Here is a 12,721-nt window from a genome sequence, read left to right as displayed (position 1 = left end):
CAGAAAGGCTGACTTTTTATCAGTTCCATTGCTGAGACCTGTCCATTTCCACCACCCTCTGCCTGGACTCTGCACCAGCCCCTGCAGTCCTGTCTCTGCAATGTAACCAGGGCTTCCAAAGACAGCATGTGATACATTGCATCCTGCTCAGATCTCCAGCACCCTCTCTGGTGAGTATAAAAATTAGGTCCTCAGTGTGCTCAGAAAACTCGGCTGCCCTCTGTGGTCTGACCTCGTCTGTCGGCACTGCACTGGCAGGAAACCGGCTGAGGAGCCAGGATGCCCACTACAGTGGCCAAGGCCGCCGGTAGGGCCTGTCACCGGGGCAGCTGCTGCCCAGGCTCACAGAGAGGGCCAAGCCCAGGGAGGACGCACACAGATGGGGACAGGAGTGTACAGGAAATGGCAGAAGCAGCAGAGAGGGCCCAGGCTGGCACTGCAAATGCTGGCAGGTGGCCAGGTAACATGCCTCAACGGCTTTGCTCGGTGGGTTCCTTGCCTCCACGCCTCTCCCCACTGTCCTTCAGGCTCTGTGGGCCACCTCAGAGGCCACCTCCACTCGCGTGCTTCCAGACTACTACCACAACAGTCTCAGCTCGCTTTCCAGGGGCCAGTGAGCCTCCAGGCCAGCAGGCAAGGAGGGTGTGATCTTGCAGAGTCAAACTTGCAGTCAAAGGCCTGGGTTCACACAGGGGTAGTCTGTGACCACACACAATGCCTGTGTGCACAGGTGAGATTGGAAACAAGTGCACCAGACACAGGGCTGTGTGAGGACTGAGGGAGGTAACACGGGGGTGACAGCCACAACCAACTGCCCACGCACCACTGTTGGAGAGTCCGCTCTGCACGGGCCAGCTGACCAGGGCTCCTCCAGCCCACCTGCAGGGCACAACTGAGAACACCCCAGCCAGGTGCAGACCGAGCTTTTCTCAGTGCGAATCCGATGTTCCTTTCCGTGTTTCCGACTCTGTGCGCTGAGCCAACACCCAACCTCCCGGCCATGCTGATCTTCTCGCTTCCTGCTGTCTGTCAGCACCAGCGAGTGGCAGTCCAAGACTCCATCCCTCCAGCTTTCAGCTCTCATTCTTTGTCCTTCATCAAACCACATAAAAAAGTGCTTCAAGATAGAATAGTTGTCTGAAATCCCTAATACTTTTCCACCTGGAACTCTCCTAGAGCATGCATTATATTCTATTTTTATTATAACTTTCGATTAATAAGTTACTTGTCTGCTAAAATGGATACAACAGAGAAGGACAGAACCTGAAGCTGGAAGATGAAGGACTAAACACCTGGTTCAAGATGTGAGGAGCAGCTGCCCCCCCAGACAGGCACAGGCACGGGGCCCGGTGGTGAGAGAAACGAGACCCTGCCCAGCCGTCACCGCCCTGGCTAGCAGGACGTGTGCCACAGGTGCAATTCCAGTGGGCGTGGGCGGCGCTGTCAGGCGCAGCACAGGCACCAGAGGGGTTCCAGGTTGTCTCTGAGGTTGTGACGGAAGAGACCAAAAGACCAGTGACAGGTAGGAAGGCAGGATGGCCGGAGATAAGAGGATGATGCAAGCCTGAGCTACCACAGGGGTGAGGGCTGGCAGGCCCCAGCCTCGTCCAGCGAGTTTCCACCCTGAGAGCGGGGCTCCACTCTGCATGCAGTGTGACAGGTGGCACTGGACGGGCAGGAGCCACCCTGGAAGAGCCCCGCCGGGACTGGAGCACGGGGGGCTTGGGGCACCACATCTGAAAAGCCGGAGCTGAGTCCTAGGTTTGGGGTGTTGGGATGAGAGACGGCAGAGCTCACCATCCAGGGCCAGGAAAGAGGTCAGTGTTGAACTCAGGTGCCTGTGGGTGGTCCTGTGGGCACGCCCCTTGTCCCTGACAGGCCTGGAGGAGAGAGCACTGCCCTGACACAGAGCCTCACACGCCGGTGCCCGACAAACAGCGGCCCTCCCACCAAAGCCCGGAGGGCTCTGCACTGCTTCCAACCTTCAGTCCAAACCCTGGTGTGGAATCTAGCAGCCTTCACAATCTGGCTGTGGTCCACCTTTTCTGGATTGTTCTCCCGACTTCTGCCCTGAATCCCCACCCTCCAGCCTGCTATTACCGCTGTCCCCAGGCGACCCGGGGTCCACACTCTACACCTCTCTGCCCACCAACCTCTGTCTTTGCCTGTTCAAAGCACACATCGGCCCCGTGAAGGTCTGGCTCCGGCTCCACCTTTCTGGGAGCTTCGCTCTGTGCCTTAACCCACAGTGCCCGGTCTCCTTCAGAGCACCAGAGCTCCCTCTGTGATACTCCTGTGACAGCACCAGACACGGTCCATGGCCCTGGACAATGTAGCTCGGTTGGTTGGGTGTCGTCCTGCAAACTGAAAGGTTGCAGGCTCGAATCCCAGCCAGGGCACATGCCTGGGTCGCAGGTTCGAGTCCCAGTCAGAGTGCATGCAAGAGACAACCAACTGATGTTGCTCTTGTGCATCAATGTTTGTCTCCCTTTCTCCCCCCCTTCCCGTCTAGAATCAATAAAAGGAAAAACATTTCTTTAAAGGATGTGGTTTACAATGTGAGTTTTCATGACTCTCATCATACTTGCTAACTAAACTCCCTGGCTCCTGCTCTGTGTCCCCACAGTGCCTTGACCGCTGTAGGGAGTCAGTACTCGTGAGTCCCCAGTGGGTATGTTTTCAATCACGACATACTAGATTTGGGTGGGCACATCTACATACCTCTAAGATTTCAGTGTCTGAAACCATGGTTACTTGCTGCTTGATTTTGGACTCCAAATTCATGGGAACTTCTTGCTTAGATTCAGGGTCTGAACTCATGGGAACTTCTTGATTGTCCAAAGCTGTTACAGCTCTGGGTGTTTGGGAAATCCATGGAGATTTCTGTCCTGGCAAAAGATATGATGCCATCGCTTTATAGAAAAGAGCTCTGTTTGGTCCCAAAGGTAACATCTCTTCTAGCTTTTTCTCACCTTGGTGTAAGCGAAGAACTTTAGATATGTGGTCTGCCACAGCAAAGACAACACTGCCTTTTTTGTCACAGTTCTCTCTCACAGAGGTATAGGAAGACAAGCACTTGTACCGGAAGGTCTCAAATGTGCCCTCCGGGACGATGTCGTTGCCCAGCAGGCAGGCCAGCAGAGGGAGGTCCGGCAGGCCGAGGTCCAGGCTCGCACAGAGCTTCTGCCTGCACAGCATGATGGTGGTGAGGCTGTCCAGGCAGAGCTCACTGATCGAAAAGTAGGGACAGGTGTCGTAAATCAGGTAGTCGGTGTCTTCTCCGAGAATCCCCAGACAGTTATTCTGGAGCCCGTAAGAGGCCACCTCGTAGTCAGCCTCCTGCAAGGAGCACATTGTGTCCTGACCCAGGGTCTTCAGAGCGAAGCGCGTGAATATGGCCAGCCCCGAGGGGATGAAGAACATGTTCCTGCCAGGCTGCTCCCCGTGTGCCCTGATGTACCGGAAGATCCTCGCTATCTCCCTGTTGTTCTTGAGTCTCCGCCGCACCCACTCGTCTCGCTTGTCTTGCTCCACCATGCCGTCGAAGAAGAACACCAGCTTGATGCCTGCAGAGGTGAATGTCCGCACAAAGTCTTCCAGGACAGAGAGGTATTCTTTCCACTGGCCGCCACAGACCCAGGACTCGGGAGTGTACCAGTACCTGAGGCAGCACATGGCGTCCACGACGATGGTGGGGACGTGGCCTGGGTGCTCGCTGCGGTGCCGCTCAGCCAGCTCCCGGAAGTTCACCTCCATGCTCACATGTGGGCAGCTACTTCCCACAAACCCGTGCAAGCCTCTCACGCCCATGACCAGACTCCTGGCAGGATCTGAAAGGAAAGCGGGCAGCTGTTACAGGTGCCTGGCGTCTCCTAGAGCACACCTGCAGTGACGTGCAAAGGCCACGCCTCCAAGAGGCCTGCAGGGAGCTCCATGACCACATGGGAGGAACGTTACCCAAGTGCAGGTCACCGGAGGTGGACTTTCACAAGGACAGCACAGTGCAGCATCTTTCAAGACTTTAACTAAGACTACAAGTCAAGAGATTTCTCAACTGAACTCAAAAGACGTTAACAGTTTTCAAAGTAATATTCCCCACCTAGCAACCCCAAGAGAAATTAACTTTGAAAACCTAAAACATAAACTGATACTTCTCAAAATGATTCTTTTCTGACTGCAAGAAGCCAGACGAAAACCAAAAGTACACATGGCATGACTCCATTTACATAAAATTCTAGTTCACTGAGATGGAGGGTGGGACTTACGGAGGGGAAACTATAGGGGTGGTGGACCCAATGCTACCTTGGTTGCGGTAGGTTTACAGGTAAACACATGTTAAACCATAAACTCTAAGCATGTGCAGTTTTCTCATGTCAACTACACCTCAATAAAGAGCTAAAGAAGAAAACTAGCCCTGGCTGCTGGGGCTCAGTGGACTGAGCACAGGCCTGGGAACCAAAGGGTCGCTGGTTCGATTCCCAGTCAGGGCACAGGCCTGGGGTGTGGGCTAGGTCCCCAGTAGGGGGCATGTGAGAGGCAACCACACATTGATGGTTCACTCTCTTTCTCCCTCCCTTCCCCTCTCTAAAAATAAATAAATAAAGCCTTAAAAGAAAAAAGACAACTAGGTGACCCCAAATGAGGTATGGTTCAGAGGCGCTGACCACCCGCACAGTGGAAAACCCACATACGACCTAAGTTGGCCTTCCGCACACACAGACCCAAAGCACAGCACAAAAAAGTTCACTGCCACTGAGTTTGTGTTTGCCACATCTGAGACGGTCAACAACTCTGAACAGAAAACTGCCTTTTCTAAAATGTAGTTCAGTTAGAACTCAGAATCTGAAACAAATCTAAGCAGAGCACTTTATAAGAGGTCCTTACGTAATAAGAGCTGTAACAGAAGACATTACCGAGCAGGTAACATCATCCATCAAAGGTCAGAAATAATTCCAGGATGACATCCTTCACCTGAATGGCCTGTGCTTTTCACTTTGGTTTTCAACATTGTCAGGGCTTAGCGTCCTTTAATAAAGCGAAACAAAAAAACCCTCATTTTGCAAAAGGTGGCATAAGAACACGGAGCCTCTCCTCTCCCGGGCTGAGGACTGAGCGCAGACTCGCTGCACTCTGAGGACAAAGATCTGCGTTGCTCAGACGGTGTGGGTGGGCAAACACCTAAAAGCTGTTTCACAAGTGAAGGAACTGTGAACACAGGGCCAGGTTAAGAGGAACCGGCACAGGGTCACCATTTAAGCACTTACTGCCCGTCAGAGGACACTTGGCCCCATTAGGAGAATTTGAAGTTCCCTGTTTAAGAGCCCTTATGGGAAGAAAATACAGAAGTTGAGTGGACACAGGTCAACACTCATGTTGAAATGTAAAGTCTTGCACACTAACTGTTATGGTCTTGAAGTTCAAGTCTTGGCGTTATTAACTGTGGTGGGGTGCGTGGACGCACATGCCCCAGCCCAGTGCAGAGCTCTCCCAGTGTGGTGTTCACCGGGGGAACGTCACAGGGCCTGCGACTTCTGAGGCAGACCAGACTTTACCACACAACCATCTCAACTCTAAGGCTGTCACCTGGACCTCCAGGTGCAGACCCTGCGTTTGGGAAGGTGACATCCTATTTCTGCTGGGGGTTGAGAGGGCTCTTAGGACTGTCCAGTGGTGGGCAGGTGCAGGTCTGCAGAGGGCATCCAAGGACACAAGGGTGGTCACAATGCCTAGACTCCCCAAATCCCAGGCCATTACTTTATGCCTCGCTTTGAGAAAAGCAGGCTCTTGAGGTTTGTTGATGAGCGAAGCAAAAGCAGGAGCGCGACTCAGTGTCGTTTTCTCACTGGGCTCCAGGCGGGGTGCTGTGGGCACCTCCCAAGCTCACCAGCAGGCAGTGGGAATGCAGTCAATTCTGCCTTCACTGCCTCGCCGCCCCCACTCCCCCGCTCCCACGGCCAGGCCCCACTTCGCACAGTGGCCAGGCCACGTGCGAGGTGGCTGCCTTCCCTAGCCAACAAAAAGGGATTTTTGTGTCCAGCACTTTTCTACTGAAACTGCAAGTGACAACACCGAGTTTCCCGAAACACTCTCCTCTTTGTTGTATAAAGAGCAGGACTCGGCTCTGCTTTGATTTTGGTCATCGTATGTTGTTCCTCCTTTCTCATCCCAGTCGGGAAAAGCCCACCATTTTAACTAAACATGCTCTGGTGTTTCCTGTCTTTCACACAGCCAGTCTCTCCCAGTTCAAATCACAAACTCTCTCAGGAATGTCGCCTCACGATGTGTTCTCCCTTGGCACCTGTAGAGACAAATCCAGATGTGCGGAGGTCTGGGAACCTGATGTGAGAGGCCCTTCCATACTCTGGCTCCACACATCCCCACCCACCTGCCACCTACTGTCCGCCAACAGGGGCAGTGCAGTGGGGAGCAAAACACGTCACCATATAATTCTGTGGACATTACCTTTTTAAACAATTTTTTTTTGGTTTTTAAACCTTTGAGTCTACCTGCAAATTATAAGGAAACTTTCATTGTTTAGAAAGAAAACAGGAGTTCTGTCTCATTCGGTAGGAGTTTTATTGCCCAAGACACAGCCTGGGCATCAGCTCCACCACCGAGAGCTTTTCTGGGGCACAGGTCCCATTGTGGAGTCCCTGATACCCGGCACGTTCGCCATGCGCAGGCCCGGGGTGTGTGAGTGAACAGACCAATGGCGGTATCAGGGGGCCAGTGTGTGAACAGAGATCAGGAATCACCAAGTTCATGGGCTCCCAAATATAGGCAAGGGGAGAATCAGAAGCGGAGCCACTTCCCTGGAATGGCATCAGTGCAGGGGACTCCCGGGGGATAGCCAGCAAGCGCACAGGGAGTGGCCCACCCCCGGGCGGCCTCACGCCCCAGGATGGCTCTGTTCTCCTCACAGCCACCCAACCCCAGGTACTGGGTCACCTGTAAACAAGGAAGTGGAGAGAAGACAGACAAGTCCAGAAGCTGCTTTATTCACAGCCTGTCAACGGACAGACAGAGAAATGGAGCGCAGCATGCCTCAGCAACACACCACCATCACCTACCGCCGACAGGAGGGGGTCGGACCGCACATTCAGAGGGCGGGACCACGGACAGCCGTGGGGACACACTCCACATGCAGAGGGCACTGGAGGAGCTAGAGTTGGTTAAAGGAAGCTCTTTTAAGGTGGAGACAGGCTGGCTAGTGTCTTACAGAGCAGCGGTACCATAACCTTGAATTTACCTTTATTGATCAATTTGACCCTCCAAACAAAAATGTACAAATTAACAGGAAACAGCAGTGTCTGGGCTCAGGTCAGGAGTAGAGAGGAAAGTCAAGGGCACTCCTGTGGGAGTTGAGCAGCTCCGGGTGACCAGGACACAGGTGCAAGGCATAAAATAATGGCCTGGGATTTGGGGAGTCTAGACATTGTGACCACCCTTGTGTCCTTGGATGCCCTCTTTTCCCTGTGCACCTGAGTCTCCAACAGTCCCACACTGGCTGCCCACTCCTCAGTGGGGCCCTCCTGGCTCCCATGGAACATCTGAAGCCTGCTCTTCCTTCTCTCCTGTCCTCCTGCCTTACCCACCGAGAGCAATTTATGATGAGCCATTCCACAGAGGGGTAGGATTAGGGGCTGATGGTTCCAAGGGATTCACCCCATGGTAGCCTCTTCTGGGCCCCCGAGGCCCCGACCCTGGGTTTCCATGCTCCTCCGCCCTTGCAGAGCCCTTCCTTAGCAAGACACCTGCTGAATCAGTGTAGAGGGAATGCCAAGCTCGACATCCACTCAGACCCCTTGCTCTGCCTGTGGGCTGTGAACTCCCGGGTACCCTTGCTGTGTGTGAGGTCAAGCCCCATCCAACTCCCTTATGGCAAGTCTTGAACAAAGTCTTCCTTCCTTTTCCACAGGTCAGAAGTAGCTTATTCCAATGAGAAATGGAAGCCTGCAGCTATTGTGATGCACTTCACTGTGCCCAGGTAAACCTGCCCAGAGGCCGATGCCCTAGAGGACCCCTCCCCCGCCCACCGCCACTGGCCTTGAGTCCTGGTGCAGAAGCTCAGTTGCTGGTGGCGCCCTCTGTGCTGCGTCCTAGGGCAAAGTGGCAGAGCCAGGCAGTACTGCTGGCAAACGGGAAGGCTCCAGAACAAATCCACAGAGTCAAACTCTAATTGCCATTCCTTGCAGGGAAGTTCTGAGCAGGTTACCTTACTCTGTAAGCTTCATTTTTCTTATCTGCAAAGTGTTTATAACACTTACCTCATAAATTGTTGTGATGCAATTTCATTTAATTATAAATTTATTCATCAGTTGCCTAAAAGTTTAGTAAAATCTGCCCAACACCAGTCCAAAATTCTTAAATTATCTAAAACGAAGCCATTTAATATTGGTGAGGGTTTACTATACTAACAATTTTTATAATGGTTACTTTTTAATATTGGGAGTATATTTATAAAAATTTTTTTAAAAAGTAGCCATGTTCTTAGCAGAGCATCACAAAGAAAAAACTACTCATAACCTCACCTTTCAGAGACGAGGAGTGTAATAAACACTCGAGTATCTATTCCTAGTGCTTTTCTATAACCTACTGTGAGTCTGCATTTGCTGTGAACACATTCCCAAACCAGCATGTCCACCTCTCGCAGTGCCGTTTTCAATGGGCGCACAACGTGGGTGTCAAATGAGCTGCACAACCCCACTGCAAAGCGTGCAGGCTATTGCCAGTGCTGTAAGCCGCAGGTCATGAATCACACCCACATGTAAAAGTCTGCGGGCACATGTCGGTCACTTCCTTGGGGTGAATCTTAAACGCGAAACTGCTGAGGCAAAGTGAAGGCACCTCTTGGCCATTCTTTTCCGACAGGCTGTCCGTGTGGAGCAGCAACGCATCAGCCTTCAGCTCTTACCACCACCAGGGTAGTTTCACTGGAACAGAAACCTGGCTTAACTCGGTCAGCAGGCAGTTTGCAGCAGACACGGAGCCACGAACGAGACAGACCTCCAGCCCTGCCCTCCGGCAGGAACGTGTCCAACAGGCAACAAGCACTGGGTCATAACTGCAGGACAGAGGGGGGCAGAGACTGTGAATGTGGGGAACACACAGCTGGAAGAGCCAGCCCAGGTCTGGGACCCAGGATGGCCATCCTGAGTGGCCAGATGGAGAAGGGAGGCAAGGCAGACGGGAGGCCTGATGCAAGAGTGAAAAGGCATAAATTTAAGTCTGTGGAGATCAAGTCCATAACCCATTGTATTATTAAGTGGATGTTTCTAAGCTGCTTGACATGTCTGCTTTATCTCGTCTGACCAGCAACATGTGTACGTCTGTGCCTCAGGCGCAGAAAATGGAAAAAGAAACAGCCCCTCTGCTTCGGAAAAGAGAGTTGAGGCTGCAGCCACAGAGCCAGCCGGCAAAGGGACCTGAAAACCACACATGCGCTTACACTTCATCTGAAGGGAAGTCAGGGCACAGTGAAGGCTCCTGAGCACGTGCACTTCAGCAACACTGCCCTACCGCTGTCGTGGAGGAGGGTGAAGGCGGCAAGACCAGAGGTGAAGGGGGCCTCTGTGGACAATGGCTGTTCTGGCTGCCCAAGGGCCCGCACCCCCCCTCTGGGGCTACAGAACCCCACCTCCTACTGCAGACGACTGAGGACAGTCCAGAGACCACATCCTGGTCCCCCAGATAAACCAAAGGACCGAGAGCTACATCCCAACCTGTGCTCGGCTAAGGTTCATGTGCAGCTGACTGCACTCCAGGCCCTGTGCTGGCAGCTGCGGACACAGCAGTGGACAAGACCAAGTCCCTGTCTAAGATCTGGATCTTTGAAGAGGGAGGCAAAGGCCCAGCTGGGTCAGGAAAAAACCTGGTGCGCATATAGGTCAAAACGTGTGAAGTTGTACACTTAAACATGTCTTTGTTCTATCCATTTTCTGCAAAGACCATGGCTACGTTTTTAATCAGAGCGCCCCAGAGCAAACGTCCCTCTAGTCCAGCTGGCACTGGTCGGTTTTGCTCAGGCTCTAGTGCAACAGGCACATTGCTGGCAGAGGCAGGAAGAGCTGGGCAGCGCCAGGGGTGTGAGGTCCCAGGCGGCTGCTGAGAAGCAGGGTTTGGAAGAGCCTTCCGCCCTTTCACTGGGATACACCCCACCCAGCACTCTGCCCTTCAGTCCCAGGTCTGTCCTTCTGGAAAGCTCTCCCAGTCCCAGGGGCCCTAACAGAATGACCAGGACCCCAGGGGCAACCCAGGTGCAGGGCCCTGGGCCTCTCCCACCGCTGCAGCCGGTCAGCCCCGCAGGGACCAATGGAACACAACCTCTGTCACCCCACGGAAGAAAAACAGTGTGTGCAGACCCGTAAAACTTGAAGCCTCATTTATTCAGAACTCAGAATAAGAATCCAACACAAATTTTTAAATTCGTGAGGTAAAGCTAAAACAATCTTTCATCAGAGACTTCCTTCAGCTTCGACTTACCATCTACGGACTATTTTTTTTATTTAACTCTAACAACTAGCTCCTAAGCAGAACGGAGTATGGAAAGGGCACTGGAGGCAGGCACACCAGCGTAGGAGCGCAGAACGCTGACCTGGGGAAAGCAAAAGGATAGAAAAACTGAAAATAAATAAGGAAGTGAGTAAGAAGGAGACAGGGAAGCTGAAAGACAAAAAACTCCAGCCACACAACAGGGCCACGGCTGTGTCACCCCCTGCGGCCTTGGAGTCGCGGGCAGCAGCGGTGCGTCTCCCCCGCCAGGTCTCTCCACCACGTGACCTGACTGCCGCCCCCCCCCCCCCGGGCAGGTGACTCTAGTCCCCCCCCCCCCCCAATGGCCACACACCTAGACCCCTTCTCGGCCGGAAGGAGCGGCTCTGCCCCGCTCCCTCCCCACGCCACTATCCAAACTCGGCGCAAAGCCGTTGGTGAAGTACTGGGCCGGCGGCGAGCCCGTGTCAACCTTCTGTCCCCGAGGGCCCGGGGCTAGGGTGGCGGCTCAGGGTCAGCGCAGAGATGACGGCGGCGCGGGGTGGAGGGCGCGGCAGGCTTGGGGGATGACCTCGACAGCCCGACGGCTAAGGACAACTGAGCTGCCCGGAACCGCCTGAGGGGAGAAGGCGGGGGCACAGGGGCAGGTCCGCAGGTGACGAGACAAGCGAACGTGGGAGGGGAACTGCCGGGTCGAGGGCAGGCAGGGGACCGAGGACCGTCCCTCAGCTCACAGCCGGGCGGCCACGACGCAGACCCACGAGCGCAGCCAGCGGGGCCGAGGCCGTCGGGCAGAGACCGGCGCCAGGACAGCGCTGGCCCCACAGACCCAGCCCTACCTAGAGATGCGCCTGCACAGCCTGCGAAACGCCCGCGCAGATCTCCGTCCAGCAGCAGCCGCTAGTCCACTTCCGCTTCCGCTCAGGGAGCTTCCGCTCCAGGGACCGTCAGCGCGTGGGCGGGAACGAGGTGCGAGAGGAGCAAGGTGCGCAGGCTCCGGGAAAGCCGCCAGCTGCGCTGGCACCACAAGAACGATGTGCGCAGGCGTCGCGCCCGTTGTCTGGGAAACCGCGCCTGGCTGCTGAGGTGATGACCGAGGTCTTGGCTTTCCACAGGCGCTGGTGGGACGTTCTACTTCCCTGCTCAGTGCGCAGTCCGTGCTCCCGCGTGGAACGGCGGGCAGTCGAGTCCCCGACACTGCTTCTGCGGAAGCGTGGCCCGGCGCTGGGCTCCCCCGCGAGTCCCCGCTACTAGAGCTCCCGCGGAGGGTGGGGCTCAGTGATGAGCGCGCACCGAGGTCCTGCCGTGCGTTGTCTCGCGGGACGGAGCGTGGACTCTGAGCCACATCTCGGCCTTTTTGCGTCTCGGGGACGAGATCCCGCGCGCCCAGAGGTCGGGCAGCCCCAGCGCTCGGCACAGCGCACCTCCTCTGCCTGCGACGGCGCCCTATTCTCTAGGGCCAGGAGGACGTGCAGGTAGCAGGCATGATAGCAGGAAAAATAGCCTTGAAACCAATCTCATTTATTTAAAACAAATTACTGACAACGTTATGAACAATGTCAGGTTAGGGTGCGTCTCATTCCCACGCTACCGCACAGCGTGTCTGAGGAGCGTGAGCCCCGGGAGCGGAGGCTGCGGGGCTGCAGGAACCCTGGAAGGTGGATCCTGCAAGGACCAAAGCATTTGGCAGATCAAGCGCTCAAAAGAATAGCAAATGGAAAGGACACCATATGCACTCATTAAACAATTTGGGAAGGACTCTCTTCATTTGGCACACAAAGATTTAATTTCCTGTTGATATATATATATATATATATCATATATATATATATGTATCTATCTATCTATGTAAGAAATATATATATATTTCTTTTTTTCTAAGTAAAAGCACCTGTTCCTGGTTGTGTGCCTACGGTTACATGGAGATGTGTGTGAGATGGTTGTGCTAAGGAGTGCACGTTGTGGTTGGGGAAGCAAACACACATTATGTTTGGAAAACAAGTGAAGCCTGGGGTAAGATTTATCATGTGCAGTGGCAGGGAGGTATGGTGTAAGCTGAGCCTGGAAGGAAGGGTGAGAGCTGAGATGGGATGGGAAGAGAAGGACTTCTAGGCAGGCAGCAAATCTCGGAAAGGGATGGAAGTGGGGATTTAGTGGTGTGAGGCGGGAACCACGAACACCAGACTTCAGGAGCAGCCTGGTGCTCGCAGATGGCAGAGGCTGGCTGCCC

General features: G+C 54.2%; 1 protein-coding gene across 4 annotated transcripts in view; it reads right to left on the bottom strand.

Annotated features, from left to right (window-relative positions):
* Window positions 1-11,959, bottom strand: part of FAM120B (family with sequence similarity 120 member B) — a 42,860-nt gene extending 30,901 nt beyond the window's left edge. For 2 of the 4 annotated variants that reach the window (XM_037065375.1, XM_037065457.1), the window contains exons 1-2: window positions 11,331-11,957; window positions 2,722-3,830 (exon numbers count right to left, since the gene is read on the bottom strand). In XM_037065375.1, coding sequence (XP_036921270.1) covers window positions 2,722-3,810 — 1,089 coding nt within the window. In that variant the 5' untranslated portion in view covers window positions 3,811-3,830; window positions 11,331-11,957. Of the gene's footprint in view, window positions 1-2,721; window positions 3,831-11,330 lie in introns of all 4 variants that reach the window. The other 2 variants (XM_037065287.1, XM_037065312.1) reach the window with 2 other exon arrangements.
* Window positions 11,960-12,721: the final 762 nt, after the last annotated feature.

The sequence above is a fragment of the Sturnira hondurensis genome, unplaced genomic scaffold (assembly GCF_014824575.4).
Source record: "Sturnira hondurensis isolate 20B ecotype Veracruz unplaced genomic scaffold, ASM1482457v3 Scaffold0000167, whole genome shotgun sequence".
NCBI lineage: Eukaryota > Metazoa > Chordata > Mammalia > Chiroptera > Phyllostomidae > Sturnira > Sturnira hondurensis.
This window is presented reverse-complemented; position numbering and strand designations above follow the sequence as displayed.